At 40.4% G+C, this 25,306-nt stretch overlaps 1 protein-coding gene across 8 annotated transcripts in view; it reads right to left on the bottom strand.

Annotated features, from left to right (window-relative positions):
- The window catches only part of LOC109403571 (MAP kinase-activating death domain protein), a 116,105-nt gene that overhangs the window by 25,483 nt on the left and 65,316 nt on the right, over positions 1 to 25,306 (bottom strand). For 4 of the 8 annotated variants that reach the window (XM_029861535.2, XM_029861541.2, XM_029861540.2 and 1 more), the window contains 7 exons: positions 25,096 to 25,296; positions 17,306 to 17,545; positions 16,875 to 17,012; positions 16,076 to 16,585; positions 15,739 to 16,011; positions 15,510 to 15,677; positions 7,100 to 7,108 (listed from right to left, as the gene is read on the bottom strand). In XM_029861535.2, coding sequence (XP_029717395.2) covers positions 7,100 to 7,108; positions 15,510 to 15,677; positions 15,739 to 16,011; positions 16,076 to 16,585; positions 16,875 to 17,012; positions 17,306 to 17,545; positions 25,096 to 25,296 — 1,539 coding nt within the window. The remainder of the gene's footprint in view (positions 1 to 7,099; positions 7,109 to 15,509; positions 15,678 to 15,738; positions 16,012 to 16,075; positions 16,586 to 16,874; positions 17,013 to 17,305; positions 17,546 to 25,095; positions 25,297 to 25,306) is intronic. The other 4 variants (XM_029861542.2, XM_062845366.1, XM_029861544.2 and 1 more) reach the window with 2 other exon arrangements.

The raw sequence follows: 25,306 nt of genomic DNA, 5'->3' as shown, positions 1-25,306 counted from the left end.
ATCTTTCAAAGAGTGCTAGGGAGTAGTACAACTTAATTATTTTAGATATTTTTGACAAAGTGTATCAACATAAATTTCTCAGCCGTCTATCAACCGATTTGGGTTCTTAAGGCCCCAAACGAAAGCTACTACATCCTAGTAGAACGCTATTGATTTTTTTTTTTTGATTGGACGTTCGGTTACCGAGATATCTTTCAAAGAGTGCTAGGGAGTAGTACAACTTAATTATTTTAGATATTTTTGACAAAGTGTATCACCATAAATTTCTCAGCCGTCTATCAACCGATTCGGGTTCTTAAGGCCCGAAACGAAAGCTACTGCACCCTAGAAGAACGCTTTTGAATTTCATTCCGATTGGACATTTTGTAACCGAGATATCTTTCGGGGAGTACTTTGGAGTAATACAACTTAACTTTTTAAGAGGTCTTTGACAAAATGCTTCATAATAAATGAATCAGCCGCAGTGCTGAAAATTTCATTTCGTCATATCTAAATTCAACCACCTACAGCTCATTTTAGAAGTTAAACCTGAAAATATGATATATGAAAAACTTGTGCGGCTAGACCAGTTCTGCAAGAAAGTCACGGAAAACCCGCTATTTTTCGAATATTTAAGGTAAATGTCACGGACTACCTGTGAAAAATGCCAAATGATATTCACCGTGAATATCATTTGGCATTTTTCGAAGGTAGTCCGTGACATTTACCTTAAGTATTCGAAAAATAGCGGGTTTTCCGTGACTTTCTTGCAGAACTGGTCTAGCCGCACAAGTTTTTCATATACCATATTCTCAGATTCAGCTTCTAAAATGAGCTGTAGTTGATTGAATTTTGATTTGACGAAATGAATTTTTCAGCACTGATCAGCCGTGTGCAATCGATTTGAGTTCTCTCAGCATCAAATGAAAGCTACAGCATCCAAGTAGTATGCTATCAAATTTCATGCCGTTTGGACATTTTGTTTCCGAGATATCTTTCCACGAGTACTAAGGAGTAATGAAATTTACGCTTTTGAGAGATTTTAGATAAAATGTATCATAATACATTTCTCAGACGTTTGTCAACAGATTTTTTATGATCATATTTGGTTTCTCAAGGAGCTCTGCATGAAAATGCAATTGCAACAAATACATAAAAGCTACTATCTCTTTGTAATATTTGAGCTTAATAAACAGTAGCAAAAATATCACGGAATGTATGTAGGAAAAGCCTTTTTACCCTTCTTACACCCATAAGAAGGGTATAAATACCGCTTGGAAAACCGACTTTCGATCCGAGGCCCGCAGGGCCGAGTCACATATACCAATCAACTCAGCTCGACGAATTGAGCAAATGTCTGTATGTGCGTGTGTGTGTATGTGTGTGTGTGTGTGTGTGTGTATGTATGTTACAAAAAAATGTCACTCACGGTTCTCAGCCATCTGTTGACCGATTTGAGTTCTCTTGGAAGCAAATGAAAGCTACTACATCCTAGTAGAACGCTATTGAATTTTATTTTGATTGGACGTTCGGTTACCGAGATATCTTTCAAAGAGTGCTAGGGAGTAATACAACTTAATTATTTTAGATATTTTTGACAAAGTGTATCACCATAAATTTCTCAGCCGTCTATCAACCGATTTGGGTTCTTAAGGCCTCAAACGAAAGCTACTACATCCTTGTAGAACGCTTTTGAATTTTATTTTGATTGGACGTTCGGTTACCGAGATATCTTTCAAAGAGTGCTAGGGAGTAGTACAACTTAATTATTTTAGATATTTTTGACAAAGTGTATCACCATAAATTTCTCAGCCGTCTATCAACCGATTCGGGTTCTTAAGGCCCGAAACGAAAGCTACTGCACCCTAGAAGAACGCTTTTGAATTTCATTCCGATTGGACATTTTGTAACCGAGATATCTTTCGGGGAGTACTTTGGAGTAATACAACTTAACTTTTTAAGAGGTCTTTGACAAAATGCTTCATAATAAATGAATCAGCCGTGTGTCAATCGATTTGAGTTCTCTCAGCATCAAATGAAAGCTACAGCATCCAAGTAGTATGCTATTAAATTTCATGCCGTTTGGACATTTTGTTTCCGAAATATCTTTCCACGAGTACTAAGGAGTAATGAAATTTACGCTTTTGAGAGATTTTTGATAAAATGTATCATAATACATTTCTCAGCCGTTTGTCAACAGATTTTTTATTGGTTACACAAGTTAGTTATACATGAAAATGCAATTGCATCATATGTATTTAAGCTAAGCTACTATCTCTTTGTAATATTTGAGCTTAATAAACAGTAGCAAAAATATCACGGAATGTATCTTTCCAGGAGTACTAAGGAGTAATAAAATTTACACTTTTGAGACAAAAAAATCTGGTAGTTGAGCCCATGGTCGATGATTCTATTATGGAAAGCAATCAACTACAATATTTTCTAGAATGACCAAAAATCACAATCATACTAACGAATAATACAACAATAATTTTAATAAGTGTAAGAAGGGTTCTGTTCACCATAGGTGGATTAATTCAGGTTTTTTATATGACATTTGCTTGTCCAACGTTTTGTCAGTTGTATAAATTTCACCCAGGACTCGAAAAGGTGAGAGCAATTTTTTCAGTACTTTTGCATGTAGAATTGGGCATTTTTAGACGTCATGTCAAAATCTTTAAACGTTTATAAACATGGTCGAAAAGTAGAACGCAGTTGATGTCAAAGAATTTGCATTTTCCTAAAAGTTAATGAGACCGGAGCAAACGTCATTCCCTTAAACGGGACTGCCTTTAATTTATAAAAAAAATCAAATTGAGCAATAATCAGGCAAAACACAAAACTCATCGGATTGGCTTTTTTTTTTAATTTTCAAATCTAGTCTGATGAGTTTGATTTAATATATCACTGTTTATTATTATGAATTAGTCATTTTATACGACCCCTCCAATCATCAATATAATGAAATTTGGAGAAAAAGTAGTATAAAGTGGCGGAGAATCAACAGCGGTTAAAATTATTGCTTTTCAGAACTTAGACATTTACCAAGAAAACATCTTTTTTTTTTTAATTATTATTATAAAAATATTGGACAAAAAATTGCTAGTGTAAAACCAATTTATTTTCAATCAATTTGCCTTCTTTTGGGGGAAGTAAGTCTTTTTTTATAAAATATCACAGCTGATTTTAAATGCTGGATTGGCTATTATTATTCAGCAGGAATGTAACATAACAGAACAGTCAAAATCGATACTTGTGCCAGCTTTATAAATGGCTTAAAATGACTATCTAGAAGCGAGTTTCAAAGTTAAAAGGTGTGAATACAACAACATTTTTTTTTCAAAAGTAGTTTATTCTGTTCTGTGTTTTAACTATGAAAAACCGACCTTCAAACTGAAGAAGGATTAAAAAAAATAAAGTCTCCCCATTTTCAAAGAAAGGTATTTTCCGGAAAATTTATCGAAATCTTACATTTTGACATTAAAAATGTGGATCTTGTTTTGTGTTTTACTCATAGTTATAGCACAGACAAACAGACGTCTCACTCTATCCACTTCCCATCGTTTCCCTTTTTGACGGACTATTCAGATATTCTGTAGTTCGCAAATCTCTCGCTCATGGCGCTCGCATCGTTTTTGCACCTTCTTAACCGCCATATACTCAGTGTGTTTGCGAAACATAGCGTAAATAGCATTGGGCGATTATACTTTTGTTACGATGATTTTAATCGCATTTTGTTCCAAGTGATACGTCTGTTTGTCTGTGGTCATAGACAAATTAAGTAAATGGGATCAATTCTACCCAGTCTCCCCTACGGAGAAAATTTACACAGTAAAAAAATTGCTTTCTTATTTTGTTTCATAAATAAAACTTGACAAAAAAATTTCTCGAAAAAAGATGTTTTTTAAATTTCCTTTTCAATATTGTAGCGGACAGCAAGTTGCACTATGGGTTAAAGATAAATAACGGACAAAAAAGTTTTACACTTTCAAAATGTTGGAGTTGTCAAAGTGGTTTCTTTTTGTTTTGTTTTTTTTTTACGTTATTACATAGAAGCGTGTAAAATTTTGAATAAAAAAAAAACATCAAAATTTTGATAATTGCCATAGTACCGTTTCACAGATAGAACGGTTTAAAAATAAAATAGAATATATGGTAAAGAACAAACGATTAACCTTTTTTTTTTCTTTATTACGATTTATCCTCACTAGAAAAGTGATTGCTCATCAGAGATGATGGTGTCAACTGTTAGAAAAAAAGCACCATTGGTTTTACCCTATTACCACAGAGAAGCAGAAACTGGTCAATTGACCATCAACTACCGAATATTTGAATCAACCGTTAAAAAGGTTACCGAAAGGGAAGCGAGCAGAGTGTGACGTCTGTTTCTCTGTGCTATTACCCTAAGTATGCAGCATTTTTGAACTCGATGATCTGATGATCATTTGGTAAATCCGTTGAGCCTGTAAGAGGCGAATGATCTTCCAAAAACCAAAAGATTCTCCTAATGATTTCTAGTAATCCAACACATGACCACAAAAACTTTTATGATCATCAAAGAGAGCAAAGTTTTATCTACTTTATGATCATTAAAGTTGTTGTCCTGTCCATGAGTTAAATTATTAGAAATCGTCGAGGGCAGGCTTTGTTTACAAAAGCTGATTAACCCATTTACAGGCTCAATCTAGATTTATCAACAAGGCAAATATGTGATACACACTTAATTGAGACTGTTGGTATCTCAGCATTTCCTCGACCTTTTATCGAGATCCGCATAGCCGGGTGCTAAGGAAAAAAAACAATACGACCGCGCTTTCAGCAAGTTTGGCAGGTCATTGCTGGTATAGTCCATTTTACGAGCCGATTTTATGAATGAATTTTGACAGGAGGTAGCGTCCAATAACCCGTGAAAATCAATATCATCATCAACATTGTTGTCACTTCGTAAAATGGCTCACTCAGCAAGTTTTCACTGGGAATCAGTACCATTTTTAATGATAGGTATTTCTGAATTTGCATAGCAGTAGGTATAGGCCTTGACGGAGCCGCAATGCTGCCGCCTGGCGGGAGTCGCATGGCAAACGTGAGAAAAAACGAGACAAAACACGTTTGTTTATACTTCTTCACGCACACGATGACCGATACATTTTTGCTGCCGTCAGAGCCAATAGGCTGTGCGGATCTCAATGAAAATACTGGAATCTCGGCAGTCTCAATTAAGTGTGTTTGCATATTTGACACTTGTTAAATTGACCCTGTAAACAAATCTTTCTCTCGGTGATTTCTAGTAATCAGACTCACGCCCTTAAAAACTTTTATGGTCATCAAGTAGAGCAAACTTTGCTTGGGAAATTGTTGAATTCACAGAAATAACCGAGAAAAGCTTCTTTGTTTATAAAAGCTCATTTGCATTGACAGGCTTAACGAGTTTACTATTATTCTACACTAAAAATATTGAAAAAATATGCTCACCTAGTAGAAAATACTGTTAAGTGTGTACGAAATGTTAGTAGTTAAAAATACCGCATCAAAGTAAAGCAGTTATCTAACTTCTTTTGCATTAGAGATTTTCTTGTTCCAATTGTAGAATATGAGATTTGATTCCGGACACTACACCAATGTGTCTTATATTCGTGATTCATTCGCTGAATATTCATTTTCTGGTATCTGACATCTCTTTCAGATGGCGCTGCTTGCTACTAAGATTTCCTACTTTGAAAACAAGAACGGCGATACACCAAAAGTAAACAAACGTAACATTTACATCATCTACATATGTTGAAAACTTTCAAAACCATCGCCGAAGGCACTGGTGTCAAACGTCAATCACCCCCAGAAAAGCAAAACGGGCGCCTCTGGCGGCAATTTTTGTAAACACAGATATTCTGACGTCTGTTTTGCACTGTTACGTTTGTTTTTCTTTGGTTGTGCCGATGACTCTCAGTATTGAAAAACAGTCAACTGTTGCTGTTGCTCAAGATAGAAATGATAAATATAATACACGGGGAAAGTCAACAAAATATGTCAAGGACTGTGTCAAACGATGTACATCGAAAGTGCATTCGTTACGCCAACGTTTCGGTGGGAAGCGAAAGTTCCTGTTTAGAATCTCTTATCTTTATCGATGATCTCTAGTGGATTGCATAGGGTATCTATCATGCTCAAGAAGACAGGTGGAAGAAACTACGTTGTAACGAACTCAAATTGAATACTGCAATTATTTTCCGATTAAATCTCTTGAAAGCATTGAAGTCAGCAGACAACTGGCCACTATTAGCTAACCGTTTATCTACAGAAGAGCCGGGAAAATTTGGTGTGTTTGCTTGTCTACCGAGGGGAAATCTATACAAGTCTATGGTTCACAATTTCCAAACAGAAAAAAGGGGTTTCGTTACTCATATCTAATCGTGACGAATGGAATAAACAATCAGTATTAAAGTGAAGATTGAACCACTACAAAGAAAAACCACACTATTTAGTTGAATTAAGTTTGTACTTTGCATTATTCGTACATTGGTTTTGTACAAAATCAACTGAAAATTCAAACATCTAGCTTTAATCACTAAAATGTAAAGTATAAAACCGAACGCAAAATATCAAAATACTACCAAAACAATCGAAAATATACCGCTAATGTCAACTACAAACAACTACTATTCATTTGTATGAAAACTATCGTACCAAATCATACAGAGTTGCAGCTGAGTAATGAAGTTTTTTTGTTTACCATCAGATCCGCTCTAGCAAAGTAATCATAAAAACCATAACAAGGTCTAGGGAAAGATCAATCAGAACCAGTGGAGAGTTCAAAAATTATAACCAGAAACAAAAAAAAACGGCGAAAACCATTTCGCTTGTTCCGATATACCGAAACGACGCTGCTCGTGTGAGTGTGAACAATACAGAAACAATAAGTTAAAAAGCTCAATAGTTTTGATACATAGAAATTTTGCAACAACCATTACGCTAAAGATATTGATTTTCTTAACGTTTAAAATTGCATCAGGTTTTACAGGTTTTGATAGTGTGAATGTGTGGTGTAGTTTTAGAAAAACAAAACAAAAAACGTTACAGCTTCTATAACTTAATAATAAGTAAGTGAAATTGAATTCAACTGTACCTCAAAGTCCTTTCAATCCGCAAGGTTTGCAAAATTTTCAAATTTTGGGTTTCGTCAAGCGATCAAGCGAATCGGTTTGCACATACGTTTTGTTATTGTGGGTTCAGTTTTTCGCATTTGTTTTGAAACGGCCGCAAGTTTGACGTTTGGGTTTCAGTTTTGCGACAAACGGATGGTTAGTTTTGTTCAATTTGATTGTTTGACAGTGAACATATGGAGTAAAAAGAGAAAAAGAAAAAATGAAAACTAGATTAGTTTCTTTCCGGTTTGACTTCTGCATTAGCATTGACACTCAGTAGGCTATGCTTGGTTTGTGGCATCGGCTAGATACAACAAAAATCGAAAAGAAAACCAAATGAAGATAGATGGAAGTAGATAGTTTACTAGCGTTGTTCTCTCAATAAATCCAAAGAAGACGTCAAAACTCAAAGGAAAACGCAACCAAACCCAAACAAAACACTTAACTTATAACATTCAAGGACCATCTCAAAAGTTTTGATTTTAAGGATTTGAAGTCTTGCGGCGGAAAAACTTGCATCTGTTCTAGTTGGAATGCTTTCACAATAAATTGCTGGATTAAATCTTATTCTCATTACAAGTTACGCTATTGAGCATTGCTCAATTAATTTCCCTAAAACGCAAATTCTCAACCAAATAGAAAGTTACGAAACTAAAATAACACGAAAATAAATAAACGACAATCAAACGAGTGACAAAGCCTTCACTCACTCGAAAAAAAAAAAACAAACAAACGAGATCTTTCATGTGCTTTTATAACACTTTCTGTCTAAATTGATGCTTCATGTTTTGTTTCCCGGAAGCTGCTTTGAGATTTTTACTGTACTCTTCAAACCAAATGGACATCTTTCGCTTCTCGATGTTTTTCATTGCAGTTCATTGAACACATCGACTAATCTAGATATTCAGATGTAAAACGGTGAAGGAACAACTAAAAGATTAAGAATATAATATGCTCGGAAATAGACATGGGACAAGAAGGACAGAAAAATGAAATAACATTGAGACTTTTTACACGTTTTGGTTTATTGTGCGGGACGCAATAAACGAAAACTGATTTTCCGTTGGCTCAGACATGCATAGTAAGAATGAAAGTGTGTTTGCGTTTTAAAATAAGTGAAATCGATGCCCCGTTCTATTCCAGTGTTTGAAATTTCATACACAATCTTCGCATCGGATCTAGCGACAAGTATTTGAACTTTCAAGTGCCTTTTTTATAAAAGTTCAACTTTTTTTGATGCCTTCAGTAGTAAAAATTACAAATCGCTCATTATTCCCACCCCACGTTTTCGATTTTTCTATAATTTCATATTTTTTTCTCAAAATAATAGCTTTAGTTCTTCTACTCAATTAAAGCACTCAACCAAAAAATCAATGCAAGGAGAAAGAATACTAATTAGGGTGTACCTTCTGAAATGCATCCATGAGTTCTATACTGAAACTCACTCAACGGATCCCTCTGTTCCAATAGCAACTGTAGCGCACCCAGGGTGAAGATATGACGAAGCAACACCAAAAATTTTCAAGAGCAAAAATCTGAAAAACCAAATCACGGTTTGCATTGAAAAGTTAATCGATTGATAACTCGCTAATGATGACCAATCGATCAACTTATAAGTGTGAATCGTAATTTGGGATTTAGATTTGTCCTCTTGAAAATTTGAAATGTTGCTTCGTCATATCTTAACCTTAAAAGAATCTGAAGGAACTTCTAGAGGAACTTTAAAAGGAACTCCTGAAAGAATCTCGGAAGAAATTCCTGACGGAGTCTCGGAATTAATTCCTAGAGGTTTCACGAAGCTCATGGAAAATCCCGGAAGGAATCACATACAGAGCTCCTGGAGGAAAAAACTTCAGGAGGAATCCCAGATGTAACCCAGGAGAAACTTCTGGAAGAATCCCAGGAAAATCTCATAAGGAGCCACGTGAGGAATTCCAGAAGAAACGCCTGCAGGAATCTCGGAACAATTTCCTGGAGAAAACTTGGAACGAAGTCCAGGAGGAATCCTAGAATACCTGGAGAACTTCCAGAAGAAAAACTTGCAAAAATTCTAGGAAGTTCCTTGGAAATTCTAGGAATTTCTAGATACACCTTGGAAGAAAGCCCTGAAGGAATCACGGAAAGAGCTACAGAAGAAATTCCAATTAGAGTCAAACGTCTTGACATACCGCTTCAACAGTTCATCACAACTTCAAAAGCACAAATCTCAAGAAGCAAGCTTGACACAACAAAGCGATTTATTATTCTGTTCTTGCTCACTTGTAATAAGCTTAAAATAAGAAGATTAGGAGCGCTGAATTTGTTTACGAAGAGATTTGTGCCCTCGAAATCGTGAGTAGATGCCAAAGTCGGCCATTGTGGCGGCCATTTTGGGATTCTAACAAGTCTGTCCTTAAGGAAGCTTATTAGAAACTTCTGGAAAAATCCCAGAGGGAATTTCTGAAACTATCCTTGATTAACCCCAGGAAGGATTTCATAAGGAGCTTCCTAAGGAATTCTAGAAGGAGCTCCTGCAGAAATCCTGGAGTATATTTTGTGGAAAACACGGTAAGAACCCAAGTAACCACGGTGCTGAAGCCTTATTGCATGCAGATATGCGGTGTACTTAGAGCAATCATTACTTTACATGCAAACTTAAAGTTGATTTAAAGTGGAAATGGGCAATTATGCGACTGCTTCACGATTATACCAGTATAATCTTAATTTGATTCTATAATTGCCCACTTCCACTTTAAATCAACCTTAAATTTGCATGTAAAGTAATGATTGCACTAAATACACCGTATATCTGCATGCAATAAGGCTTCAGCACTGTGGTTACTTGGGAATGCCTGGAGGAATTTCTGAATGAATGTCTGGAGGAATTCTGAAACGTCTATAGGAGTTCCAGAAGAAAATCTGGGAGAACTCCCGAAATGAGCTCCGCCAGCAATCGCGGGAAGTACTTCTGGAAGAATCCCGGAAAGAACTCCTGGAGGAATCCCAAAGGAAATCTCGTTATGAATCTCAGAAGAAAAAGCTGGAAGAATCCCAGAGGAATAATTTCTTAAAAGGGGGAATCCAAGAAGAAACTTTTATAGAAATCAATTAATTGGTTGTGTTAAATCACTGAAAGAACTTCTAGGAGGAAACCCAGAAGGAGCCTTTAGAGGAATCACAAGAAGAACTACTGGAAAATCCCAGAAAAAGGAGTTCTTAAAAAGGTCAATCCAAAAAAGAACTTCTTGAATTCCTGCAGAAATTCTTTTAGAAGGAACTTTTGGGGGGAAACTCATGAATAAACTCCATGATCAGTCTCAAAATATTATCAATACAGAGTTGGAAAGAGCTTTCTTCCACAATTCAACTGCACACACGCAAAGTTGTTTTTTAAGCGTTTAAAATTTCAAGCAGAATCTTCGGAAAGTAGAAGGGTTTCAAGAGGAATCTTTCTACAATGAACACCAGCAATAAATCAGCTTCTTTATCTTTTGACATTCACGGCTTGATTTTGAAGTTCTCAACATAGTTAGATTGGGTGACGTTAGGTGTCTTTATTAGAGAGATTTGCAGCCCGAGGCTGGTTCATCTCTTAATCGACAGAGTTATTTTTGGTAAAAAAAAACTCCTGGAACCATAGATGAAACCCTGTGTGATATCCGATTGACCTCTGAATCTATTCGAGTTTACTATATATGGAGTATATATGGAGAAACTTTGTCACTGTTGGTATCCCAAATTAGGAGGCATGTGAGTTCACATGAATGGGTTTTTGAGCCAGACAAACATCACAGATGTGATAATCAACAATGCGTTTCATGCATTTCAGAAAGAACGAGGTAACCTGAAAAAATCAGGAACTCATTCCTTCTTTATGCAACGCACGTACCTTTCCGGGATAAAACTATAGAGAAATTTCACGCCAAGAAAATACCCAACAGAAAACTGCAAGAGTTCAAAACATGTTTGAAATACTAAAATATCTCTGCAGAAAATAGGAGAAACCCCCATTTGCTCCAGTAGATTGAAGTAAGCAGAGCTTTTTAATGCCTACTAAAACCATGACAAATTCTGCTCAAGCAGAGTTGGGTTAGGTGCAATTCTATGTTAGGTTATCCATCCATGAACTATGCTACCTAAGTATTTCATAACACTGAAGCCTCTTTAATAATAATTGAGCTGATATAACGTAGCAATACTGCCAAATATAAGCGAAAAGATGCTGAAAAAATAGCTTGCTTGAAGGCATCCATAAGAAAAGATTGAACATACTGTTGACGTTATTCTACAATATATGCTCGAGGCATGACACTTCACTTTTAATGAAAGAAGCAAAATTGGGTTCACAAGGTAACCTATACATAAGTTACCCTACGAAAATTATCTGAGGTTTCCTAGCCGTAGCCACTTCCCAAAATTGACAGGATTACACTCTTCACAATCACAGCACAAAAAGGAAACATCAACGACAAACCAAATCGGTGTCAATTGAAAAACGCCAATGGCGAAAACGCATTAAGCGATACCATATAGGTGATTAAGTAAGCTAATTAACTAGCTAATTAACAACATTTCAATAATCCTGCCCTTATTTAGCCTCGAATCCGAGCTTAAGAAGGGCAACTGATTATTTATCTCTTGAGAACGCAAGGTCCACTGCACCATTGCTCCGAGGGTTAGTGCAGTAAGGACGTAGTACTGTGGAGGACGCCCTAATTCTACATAGGCTCCGTTTGTGATTAGGTTTTTATTGGACCCCCCTAACCATTCATTCCTTGGCATGGTAAGCATAAAGCCGCATTACACCACGAATTAGGGGTGGCCTGTTTGGTGGACTCTTACCATAGGCGGTCCGTAGTGTTCTTCTTTGCCACCAACATCTCAGCATGATCCGACAAGAGTTCGACACAATCCCCATGACAACACCGAAGCTCCGTCATTGCAGGAGATAGAAACAGCCACCCGTAGCATAAAACCGAACAGAGCCTGCTGGTGGTACCCTTCCAGAATTCCATAGCAATTCCACCCAGCATTCCTCCAGGAATTTCTTGGCGATGCCTTCATAAATTTCTTCCAGGATTCGTCAAGGAGCGTTTTCGGAATTCTCAGCTAGGTTCATTAGGGATTTCTTCTAAAGTTCCATCTAGGACTCTTCTAGGAACATTTTCTGAGATTCCTGAAAAAAAATCATTTGGGATTCTTCCTGGAGTTCGTGCCTGGATTTGTCCGAGAATACTCCCGGGATTCCTCCAAAGGTTCTTGCTGAAATTTTCAAAGGAATATCTTCTGGAATTCCTTAAGGAGTTCCTGGTTTCCTCTAAAAGTCCTGCTGAAATTTCTCTTGGAATTCGTTCCAAGATTCCTTCAGGAATTCCGTCTGGAATTACCCCAGATTTTTTTCCTGGGATTCCTCCAAAAATGTCTTCCGTGGTATCTCAAGAAATTTATTCCAAGATTCTTTTAGTAGTTCCCTCTGCGATTCTTCAGGGAGCATCAGAGATTCTTCTTGAGGCTCCTTCAGAAGTTAACTATGAAATTCTTCCTAGAGTTTCTTCTGAGATTCGTAAAAAGGTTCCATCGGGTATTTATGCAGGTACTCCTACTAGAATTCCTTTCGAGATCCCTTCTAAAACTTCAAGGGATTTCTTCCGAAATTTCCCTAGGAGTTCCGGGTATCGTCCAGGAATATCTTCCGCGATTCTTCTAATAGTTACTTTCAGAATGCATTCCGAAGTTTTTCCTAATATTACCTGAATGAATTGCAGAAAAAAGGAAATCCCGAAGGACCGATTGGAGAAAAATCAGCAGGTACTCCGGATGGAATTCCTTTTGAAGGAGAAAATCCTCAAGAAACTTTTAGAGAAATTTCCTTACGGAATTTCATAAGGTACTCATAGAGTACTTTCAAAAGTAATTTCATTGAAAAAAAAAATACTGGAAGAAGTGGAAGTATTCCTTAAAATACGTCTGGAAAAATGCTCGCATTTTTAATAGGAACATCTGAAAGAATTTCAGCACAGACAGAATGAATTTCCAGAACGAGTTCTCGAAGAATTTGAAGTAACTCCAGAAGGTACTCCTGAAAGAATCCGGAAAGAGTTCCTGGAGAAATCCTAGAAGGAGTTCCTGGAGAGATGCTGGAAGCAGTTGCTGAAAGAATCGTGGAGTTATCCTGGAAGAAGCTCCCGGAGAAATCTCGGAAAGATTCCTGAGGTAATCCTGATAAGAACTTCTGGAGGAATCCCGGAAATAGCTCCTGGAGGGATCTTGAAAGGAGTTTCCGAAACAATCCCAGAAGCACGGAAGTGGTTTCTGCAGTAATCCCGGAAGAAATGCTTGGACGATCCCTGGAAAGACTTCTCTGAGGAATTTCCGCCGATATTCCGGGAATCCCGGAAATAATTTCTGAAATAATTCCAGAAAAGAATTTCTGATGAAATCCCAGAAGGAACTCCTGGGAGAAATCCCGGAAGGAATCAAAGAAGGGATTTCGGAAGAAAAGCAATCCCGGAAAGAATTTCTGAAAGAATTACGGAAGAAATCCCGGGAGAAATCGCTCAAAGGATCTCAGAAAGAAATCCAGATGTAATCTCAGATGGAAATTCTTTAGGAATCTCATAAGGAACTCAAAAAAGCACACCTGCAGGAATCCTAGAAGGAACCTCTGAAGGAATTCCTGTAGGTGTTACTTAAGAAATCCTGGCAGGAATCTCTGGTGGAATTCAAAATTTAGGAATCTCAGGAGAAGTTCCTGGAAGAATCTTAGATGGAACTCCTGAAAGAATCCTAAACGAACCTTCAGAAGAACCTTATGAGAGTCCCAGAAGAAACATGTGGAGGGTCCTGAAAAAAATGGGGAGAAACTGCGAAGATATTCCTGAAGAAAGTTTCTGTAAAAATCCTAGTGGAGGAATTCCTAGATTTTATAAATTTTATCTCCCAGATTTGTCCGCGTCCACCTCAAATTTACAACTTATAACTTATCGGAATCGTTTGCTTGCCGGTAATGTCTGCTTGATTTAGGTACGAATTTTCACCATTACGCGGAAAAGATAGATACAAATCAAACAAAACACGTTCTTTACTACACGCATGTAGTCAAGCTCATTTTGTGAAGAAGTAAACAATACATGTTCGAAAGCTGCTTTGTTCATACCAATAATATAGTAAAGGCTCGAAGTGTTTAAATAAAAACCGTTAAATATCGTTACGTTTCACAAAGTTCAATGTAAATCTTTTTATATTAACATTGTTATGTCTTCAGCCTATTGGGATTCTGGTCCAGTAAAAATATCAATGAATCGCTGAGTTCTGAAATTGAACGGAAGAAATTTCAGGATTCCTAGAATCCTGGAAAACAATCCCAGAAAACCTGTTTTGTTTTACATTCTATCACAGAGAACAGATGTACATGCTCGAACAAAATGTCCTAGAAAGGACATGTATACCTCTGATATCATCAAAAATAAAACGACGACAAAATTGTACCACGATTCAAAATGTGACAGCGTCAAGTAATGGCCACATTGCCAGTCAAAACAACCGTTGCAATGTTTCACACAAACACACTTCATGAGCTTGAACGTCTGTTCTCTGTGCTGTTACCATATACTACCACTTTTAGCAAAACTGTCCCAAGTTCTATAGAATTCTCAAGGACCATAGGGTAACCAAAATTATTTGCACCCGCATATATGTTAGACCGTGTTTAGAATACGATCCTGCATAACGCCGAGTGTTCAAAATATATGTGTACAGCGTCTAAGATGTACAGTCAGGTCTTTTTTTACGCGGTTTTCATTTACGCGGCCGCGTAAATGAAAACTCCATACAAAAAAAATTTCATCGTCTTATTTTTGTATGATTCGTCGAGAAATGGTGAGACTTTTTTTACGGGGTTTTTTGAATTTTAAACTGAGTTTTATTTTTACGCGGTACGTATCCCCCGCGTAAAAAAAAACTGACTGTATTGGCATGTCCGAAATAGTGCAATCTGATTTCCAAAAATCAGTCACTTTGATCTCAATGTCAGTTAGAAATGACCTTGTGCTGGATTACCCACGGACGGATAATGGAACATTTTGCGATCATATCAACACGATCATTATGAATAATACTTTCTGCATCTGACTGATATTGAATTCAATTTCCAAATAATGTCCTCTAAGGGTCGAAAAACTGATCGTTATCCTATGATAGCTATGCAAAGAGCAGTAGTATATGGGTTCCACTATTATATTGCATTATATTTAGACACAGTCACCATTCATATCATATGAAACAAGTATAATTTAAAATAAGTAGCAATAATAGACAGTATAAGTATAAATAGAATAACAAAGAGAAAGAAGAGCTTAGATAGTTTCAAAAACGAGACAGAGAAAAAAAAACGTTCAAAACCATCAGCCTCACCTTGCTGTTCGCAAACAAAAGTCCAACGCCTTCCAAGCAAATCTGCATCAATCCACCTTCACCGCTGTTCAGATCCTGCACGGGGAACTCACCACCTAGTTCCGGACCCTGCCCGGTGCAGCCTCCCCGTTCCATCGCTTCCTTGATGGCAACGTACAGCTCTTTGCACTGGAATTTTGAAACAAGATGTTTGGAAATGTTTTCTAGTTATGATTCACACGAGAGTTACCTTTCTAGTGTAGTATTTGTGCAGCTGAGTTTGTCCGCCATTACGGCGCCAGAGACACAGAACGCGCGTCTTGGGCGAGTATGTCATGTTGACCAACCGTTCGAACCACCACCGCTCAACGATCGTTCCGTTGACCGATCGCAGCACTAGTCCGTCATCACGAACCTCCATGAATCGGAGCGGTCCGGATGCATCCACGCCTTGATGCACCGTGAAACTCTGCCGGTGCAACAGTCGTGATCCCAAAGGTTTGAGGTCGATGTCGTTGCCGTGCTGAGGAAGAAGCGGAATGTTAGAGTTGAATAATTTTAGGAGATTTTTGGATTGAATTACTCACCAGATTGTTAATCTGATCGAGCAAAAGGTTGACTTCCTGAGCGTAGATAAATCCAATGTGGCTTTTTCCCAGCAGTCGCCGTATCTTCCGTTTGATCTCCAGTTTGTTACAGTTGAGCATCACCAATATGGCCGTCAGGTTGTACAACATAGTTGACAGCAGACGATCCTCGTCGTGTTCTAGCCGCTTACGTTCCGAATCCGACAAAGATTTGTATCGCTCCATCATCTCACCGGGGCCTTGATCCATACCGATCATGTCCCGTTCTTGACTAACGGCATCGAGGAAGGCATCTTCCCAAAATTGCATCTGATCCCACACGTTTGATCGCTCCTTGCCGACCAGGCCCTCGAAGAGGTAAACTCGAGGAGCATCCGGAGACGGAGAGTTTGAGGTTGGGATTAGGCTGCCTCCGGTGTAGCGGAAGCCAGCACTGAGTGATGACTTGCCGGTGAATAAACCACCGGCCATCTTTTTGGCGTCTTTGAGAGTGGATGATCCTTTTGGATGCTATGAAATGGAATAAAAATAAATTCGTTAACTTTTAGATGAGCATGACTTTCTTAAAAGAAACAGTTTCTCCAGAAAGCGTTAGATCGAATGTTATACTGCTGCACTAGATGCTATAAGCAAACGTTTTCTACCGATTAATAACAATCACTCCGAAAGAATACGGACATGTGGCAAGATTACTGCTTGAATAGGTCTCACATGCCCATACGCTTACAGAGTTGATCCCACTGAACTCTACACCGACTGAAACAACACACGTACTAACCAGAGTACCGATAGCACTTACTTTCTCGTACTCCGTATCGGAGACTGTCGATCGACAAGAAATCGACGGTATTAACGGTCCACCGGATTGATGCTGCGGTAGCACATCACTGGCCACGGACAGCGCACCGGATGATCCGTGAACTCCACCGCCGCCAGGCTGCTCAGGAGCGCAGTTTTGACGTTGACGGTGGTTAGGGATAGCGCCACGTGTGATACAGAGCCGGAAACACAAACATTCAAGAAAACACACATTTACAATCGTAGGTTACGAACTAATACGGAAAGGAATAGTATGGATTTGGGAAGCGGATGAACATCCGATTGTGGATTTGATCTACCAACGACTACATAAAGCGCAATATTGATTTGTACAACTTAAACTCGGAAATGCTTACAGCAAGAGTTGTAGAAAGTGAAGCTGACAACGTCAATCAATGATCTTTATCTTACCTCTGAGTCGAAAGACGTCAGTTTGCTGAGTAGCATATTGCGCTTCTGAGTTAACATATCCTTGAACATCTCGGTCGTAGATTGGTTTTCGTTGTCATTCTCCGACGGTCGACGCGATATCACAGGTTCGTTCAGCACGGAAGAATTCTTGCGGGAACCAGCCACGGAATTCCAGTCACCCGGCTCGGAAGGACTGGGCGGTGAACGTAGGTTCTCTCGGCTTCCCATGGGGCTCACGGACTGCAGAATAGGAAAAGTTTGCATTAGCAATTATTTGAAATTTGTCGAATATCATTGAAGATACAGAAACCGCATTGAACGAATCAGAAACTTGAGGGGCTCAGATGCAAAGGGATGTAAGTGACTTTTTTGTCGATTTAGAGCTTAGTATACACACACTCGTGATAAAGAGTACCATATTCAGCTGTTCTATTTTCGGTAAAAATTGTGATAATCGAATATTCGCAAAACTGCCGAAAGTTCAGCAAACTCTAGCGAATCATCGGTAATGTTTTCTGAATGATCAGTAAAAATTAACCGAACTTTGGTGGAACTGTGCTGAACTTCGGTAATCTAAGCTTTTACCGAAAGCAGAAAAAAGATTATTTTTACGATGTTGAGAGAAATTACAATTGGGAATTATGTTGATTTTGGAACAAGTGTTAATTTTAATGTAAGTTGTAAAAGACGAAAAAAACCGGTAAACGCCGCCTAGTGGCAGAATTGCGAAACAAGTGTTTATTTTTATGTAAGTTTATGTCATACTGATCAACTGTGCCGAAGACACCAACTTTCTAAGTTATCAGCATTCTGGCCTATGAGATTTCTAAAATTTGTATGTTCACTAGCGCCGCCTAGTGGCAGAATTGCGAAACAAGTGTTAATTTTTATGTAAGTTTATGTCATACTGAATAACTTTGCCGAAGACACCAACTTTCTAAGTTATCGGGATTCTGAGATATGATGTTTTGAAAATTTACATGCTCACTAACGCCACCCAGTGGAGGAATTTCGAACTTTGCAACTCATCGTCAGTAAGTTATTGGCGTACCCAACAACTTTCCCGAAGACACTATCCTTCCAAATTATCAGGGTCTTGAGCTGTCGCATATCGTAACGTTTGCTTGACAACCTGATATAGTTCCTGTAGTGCAATTTAGCATCAAACTGTTGATGGTGCCAAGTTGCCAACTAATCATATAAACCATAGTTCTAAATGGTAGATCTTATCAAGCCCTAAAACTTTGCCGAAGAAAGTATTGCGCTAACTCTTAACACACACGAGATAATGGGCCACACCCCCAAAATGCCAAAATCACATAAGCTCTTAGTCTCCTATTAAGCGGATTCCTATTGCGCCTCCCGACCAGTGATCTTATAAGAGTCTCGACTGTATTATCTCCTGGGCGCCCATTAAAAACACCACCCACGGCGAAGACTGGCGCTTGAGCCTAGATAGCGGGAAGGTAAGCCCAGCTCCCTGGGTTAGTGGGTTGGTGTCAGGCTCTGCGAGCCAGCCGTAAAAAAAAGACTAGCACCGGAAAATCAACTAGAGAAAAATGCGAACCGATACCAATGGCGACGACCACAGCGACGAAAAGGGACTTGCGATTGCAAGCTCGGTACGTGGAATTGCAGATCTCTCAACTTCATCGGGAGCACCCGCATAGTCGCCGATATACTGAAGGACCGCGGGTTCGGAATCATAGCGCTGCAGGAGGTGTGTTGGACACGATCTATGGTGCGAACGTTTAGAGGTAATCATACCATCTACCAGAGTTGCGGCAACACACGTGAGCTGGGAACAGCTTTTATAGTGATGGGTGACATGCAGAGGCGCGTGATCGGTTTGTGGCCGATCGACGAAAGAATGTGCAGGTTGAGGATCAAGGGCCGATTCTTCAACATTAGCATAATAAACGTGCACAGCCCTCACTCCGGAAGCACTGATGATGACAAAGACGCATTTTACGCGCAGCTCGAACGCGAGTACGACCGCTGCCCAAACCACGACGTCAAGATCATCATAGGGGATCTAAACGCTCAGGTAGGCCAGGAGGATGAATTCAGACCAACGATTGGAAAGTTCAGCGCCCACCAGCTGACGAACGAAAATGTCCTACGCTTCACCGATTTCGCCGCCTCCAAGAATATGGCCATTCGTAGCACCTTCTTCCAGCACAGCCTCCCGTATCGTTACACCTGGAAATCACCACAACAAACGGAATCGCAAATCGACCACGTTCTGATTGATGGACGGCACTTCTCCGACATTATCGACGTCAGGACCTATAGTGGCGCTAATATCGACTCTAATCACTACCTGGTGCTGGTTAAACTGCGCCCAAAACTCTCCGTTATTAACAATGTACATTACCGGCGGCCGTCCCGGTACGATCTAGAGCAACTGAAGCAACCGGATGTCGCAACCGCATGCGCGCAGAATATCGAGGCAGCATTGCTGGACGAGGGTGCGCTCGTTGTGGCCCCTCTAGAGGACTGCTGAAGTACAGTCAAGGCAGCCATCAACAACGAAGCCGAGAGCACTATCGGGTACGTAGAGCGGAGTCGACGAAACGATTGGTTCGACGAGCAGGAGAAGGATGCAGCGCGGGCGGTAATACTGCAGCATGAAACCCGACAGAATGTGGAGCGATACAGACAGAAGCGGAAGCAGCAGACCCGTCTCTTCCGGGAGAAAAAGCGCCGCCTGGAAGAAGCGGAGTGCGAGGAAATGGAACTATTGCGCCGTTCGCAGGAAACACGTAAGTTCTACCAGAAGCTCAACGCAAAGGCTACGTGTCGCATGCCGAGATCTGCAGGGATAAGGACGGGAGCCTCCTGACGGACAAACGTGGGGTGATCGAAAGATGGAAGCAGCACTTCGACGAGCACCTGAATGACGAAGAGAATGTAGGCACGGAGGACCAAGGCAGCGGAGGAAATAACTATGTTGGTGCAACAGAGGACGGGAACGAACCAACTCCCACGCTGAGGGAAGTTAAGGATGCCATCCACCAGCTCATAAACAACAAAGCGGCTGGTAAGGAAGGTATCGTAGCAGAACTCATCAAGATGGGCCCGGAATAGTTGTCCACCTGTCTGTACCAGTTAGTAGTCAAGATCTGGGAAACCGAACAGCTACCGGAGGAGTGGAAGGAAGGGATAATCTATCCCATCCACAAGAAAGGCGACAAGTTAATGTGTGAGAACTTTCGAGCGATCACTATTTTGAATGCCGCCTACAAAGTGCTATCCCAGATCATCTTCCGTCGTCTTTCACTAAATGTAAAAGTAAATGAGTTCGTGGGAAGTTACCAAGCCGGTTTCATCGACGCCGGTCGACAACGGACCATATCTTCACCGTACGGCAAATCCTCCAGAAATGCCGTGAATACCAGGTCCCAACGCATCACCTGTTCATCGACTTCAAAGCGGCATACGACAGTATCGACCGCACAGAGCTATGGAAAATTATGGGCGAGAACAGCTTTCCCGGGAAGCTGACTAGACTGATCAAAGCAACGATGGACGGTGTGCAAAACTGCGTAAGGGTTTCGGGTGAACTATCCAGTTCATTCGAATCTCGCCGGGGACTACGACAAGGTGATGGACTCTCATGCCTACTCTTCAACATCGCTCTGGAAGGTGTGATGCGACGAGCCGGGCTCAACAGCCGGGGAACGATTTTCACAAAATCCGGTCAATTTGTGTGCTTTGCGGACGACATGGACATTATTGCCAGAACATTTAGAACGGTGGCAGAACTGTACACCCGCCTGAAACGCGAAGCAGCAAAGGTCGGACTGGTGGTGAATGCCTCAAAAACAAAGTACATGCTGGTAGGCGGAACCGAAAACGACCAGATCCGTCTGGGTAGTAATGTTACTATAGATGGGGATACTTTCGAGGTGGTGGAGGAATTCGTCTACATCGGATCCTTACTGACGGCTGACAACAACGTGAGCCGTGAAATTCGGAGGCGCATCATCAGCGGAAGTCGGGCCTACTACGGGCTCCAGAAGTAACTGCGGTCGAAAAAGATTTACCCACGCACCAAATGCACCATGTGCAAAACGCTAATAAGACCGGTGGTCTTCTACGTGCACGAGACATGGACCATGCTCGAGGAGGACCTGCAAGCACTCGGAGTTTCGTCGGAGCGACGCGTGCTAAGGATGATCTTCGGCGGTGTGCAGGAGAACGGTGTGTGGCGAGCTCGCTGCACTTTACGGCGAACTCAGCATCCAGAAGGTGGCCAAAGCCGGAAGGATACTCTCATGTACTCTTCAAAAAATGGAGGAAATGCATCGGAACACCCCTCCGATTATAGTATGTATTATGCTTTTGGTTGAAATCCGAAGTGACCTGGAATGCGAAAATTGAGTTTTTACCCACTTTTATGTGTCGCATCTCGATTCGGATGAGTGCATATTGTAGCTTTTAGCTTTTAGCTGAATGGTGCGCAATGCAATTCTTTCACGAGTTCATTCTGAGATTCCACTAGAAGTTTTTTCCAAGCTTTCACTCGGAGTTTCTTCTGAGATTCCATGAGTTCCTTCTGGATTGTCTAGAAATCCAAGAAAAAATCCAGGAGAAATGTATTCCCCGAAATAACTATTGGAGAAACCTAGAAATAATCCTTGAATAACTTCACTAAGTAAAAGTTCACGGTTCATGGAGCTCCTGTAAGAATTTGTATAAGGATGGAAAAATTCCATTCGGTACTCCTGGAGTAAATCCATAAGTAATTACGAAACATCTTGTAAAGGGATTTCGAAATAAATTGTTGGAGGATTTCTATTAACAACATCTCAGAGAATTCCAAAGTGGCCTCCCGAAGGATTCCAGAAGGATCTTCAGGAATTCTAGAACCAACTCTTGGAGAAATCCCAGAAGAAGTTCCCCGAGAAATTCCGGAAAAAATCCCAAGAAAATCTCGAACGGAGATCCTGGAGGAATCGCGGAAAGATTTCCCATAGATGTCTGAAAAGAAATTCCCGGACGGAGTCCCTGTGGAAAGCCTGGGAGAAATTCCGGAAGAAATCCCAGAAAGAGCTTTTTTGCAGGAATTTTGGAAGAAACTTCTGGAGGAATCTCGGGAAGAACTTCTCTGGAGGAATTCCGGAAGGAACTTCTGAGCAATCTTGGGTGGAATTTCTAAAATGATCCCAGAAATAACTTCTGGTGTAATCTCAAAAGAATTAATTCTGAAGAAAACCTAGCAGGAACTATGGGAGGAACCCGTGAAGGAACTCCGGAGGAATACTAGACGAAGTTCCTGGAAGTATCTCAGAAAGACATTCCTGAAGGAATGCCACTTAGAGGAATCCCAAAATGAACTCCTGGAAGAACCACAGAAAAACCCAGAAGGAACTTGTGGTTGACTCTCAGACTCAGAAGGATACTCTGAATAATTTACTGATTGACTTATTGAATGCCAGAAAAAAAAACAGACAAAACTCCTGGAGAAGCTTTAACCAGAAAGAATTCCGGTAGGAATTCCTAAACGAATCCTGGAATCAACACATGGATGATTTTTATAATTTCTTTTCATTCGTAAATTTTAACTATACATAGCTAATTCTTCAAACCTTCGGATACCTCTCGTTAGAAATTCCAGTTGAATTTGCTGAAAGGAATCAGAAGTTCCTTCCGGTGTAATAAAAAAAAACCCAAAGGAAACCCTGTAGAACACCCTAACGGAATCCATAAAGGAACCTCTGGAGGAACTCAAGAAGGAACAACTACTTAAGTGGCCCCAACAGGAACTCTAGGTTAACCTCAGAAAACAATCCTGGAGATTTTTTTCAATCTTTTATTTTTTTTTTTGTTTTTATCCGAATTAACGATTTTTTTATCCCTACACTGAAAGACGGCTTGCGGCTGAAATTACTAATCTGATGGTCAATTTAAATATACAACGCCACTAAATTTGTGCAGACTGATTTTCGTTTCAATTCAACAGATAAATGTTTTCAATTTTACCATGGACCCGATTTTCAATTAAAAAAAAGTTTCTGTTGGCAACCGGGTTCGAACCATGAACCTTGAGATCATCAAGCCCGCACGCTACCACTCGGCTATCGAACTGGTTGATATGAGAGGAAACAAAACGCGCACATGAAACGTTTGTTGGTCGATCATCACGTTTTACCATGGTAAAGCATTGTTATGGTGGTCATTACCGCAAGCCGTCTTTCAGTGTAGGCTAGTTCATCTTAGGACCTACGCTTTACTTCCTTTCCGAAGGAAGAACTCACATTTTGCGAGCTTAGCCCAGTTTCGTGTTTGAAAGGAATCGCTCAAAAAACTTCTTAGGCGATGCCTGGCAGAAACTTTCTACGCTGATTGCCATTTGAACTGTCAACTGTACTGCAATCGAAGAAAAAACAGTTTCTTGCACGATTAAGGCAAGGAATATCCCATGCATCAAGATAGGATGAGAAGTTCCTTCTGAAATGCATACAGCCCTTTTGTCAGGAGTCGTACCGCCTGCCTACTGCGCTTTTTGAATTCCAGTTCCATAGCGAAGTGCCCCGCAAATTAATCTGTATGGGAGCCCCTTTTATCAAAGATCGAAGAGGTTTCCAGAGGCGTTTCAGGGAAGTTATGGAATTACAGCTGGTGTCAGAGGTGTCTCACGGGTTACCAGGGGTGTTTTGGGGGATTTAAGGGGAGTCTCTGGGAGTTTAAGGAGATCTCAGGTGCTTTTCAGAGTGTATCAGAAGTGCTTTCGGGGGTCCAATGGGACTGGCATGAGCGTTTTAGTCATTTTCAGAGGGTTTCCAAAGGTCTCAGGGAGTTTCAGGAAGTCTCAATGGTGCTTCTACGAGCCTCAGGAGGTTTCGTGAAGTCCCAGGAGTGTTGCCAGGGTTTTCAATTGATTTCAGGGGATCCTAGCGGTGTTTCCGGGGAGAAGGTTTCCAGAGGCGTTTCAAGGGGTAACCGATGCATTTTAGAGAGACGTAGGAGTTTTTCAAAAAAGACTCCAGGAGCTCGCAGAAGGAGGGGCACGTGTGTCAAGGGGTTTCAGGGGGTTTACAGAGGAGTTTGAAGGGGCGATCAGGGAGTTTGAGGGATATTCACAAGGGATCACAAGGGTTTGTTGGTTGTCGCTATAGGGCGTTTCACGGGATATCATGAGGCTTCCATGAGCGTTCTAAAGGCTCTCAGGAGATCTCGGGTGTTTTCGGGAGACAGGCGTTTCAAGAGGGTCTCAGGGAGTGTCAGGAGGTCTCCATAGTGTTTTAAGGTGCCTCAGGAGGTTTATGGGCTCCTATGGGTATTTCCGAGGGTTTCAGGACGTGCCAGAAACGTTTCAAGGGATATCCGGAGGGTTACCCGGAGGATTCAGAGGCTTCAGAGGCGTTTTACGGGTTCTCATTGGCGTTTTATAGTTTTCAGCGAACTTTTAGCGGATCTCAGGGAATTTCAGTGGGTTTCAGTAAACTTTTGTGGAGCCTCAGCGGCATTTCAATGAGTTTCCAGGTGTTTATAGACGCATTTCAGGAGTTCTCCTAGGGATTCAGGAGATCTTAGTGGCATTCCAGTGAGCACCTATGGTCTTCAGGGGGGTCAAAGGTTCTGGACATGTTTTTTGAAAACTTTTTCACGTGCACTTTAACTCAGTAGTGGGTGAATAGGTTTTTAAAATGGATAATATTTTTCCGCCCCCAAATTTTGCACAGTTGTTTTGTACTCAAAAAGGAATCGAAAAAGCTTTGTTCCCAAAAATCGACCTTGTTGACCCAGTCTAATCCCTACTGTATTAACCTCCCCCAACTCACCCGGCTAGACAGCAAACTGGCCGACAGGTCTGTCGTGTTGTCCGACAGATCCTTACTCCAGTAATGTGTGTGAGCAATCTCCATCATTTGAAATACCGACGCCATACCGCCGAGTCCGAAGTTGGCAACCGTGTTCTCCAGCCCATGCGTTATTGCCAGCAGGCATTTCAGCGTTCCTTTGTAAACTGGTTTCGTTATGCACTAAAATAAA

This window comes from Aedes albopictus, chromosome 1, assembly GCF_035046485.1.
Source record: "Aedes albopictus strain Foshan chromosome 1, AalbF5, whole genome shotgun sequence".
NCBI classification, from domain to species: Eukaryota; Metazoa; Arthropoda; class Insecta; order Diptera; family Culicidae; genus Aedes; species Aedes albopictus.
Note: the sequence above shows the minus strand (reverse complement) of the source record. Positions and strands in the feature narration are given on the sequence as shown.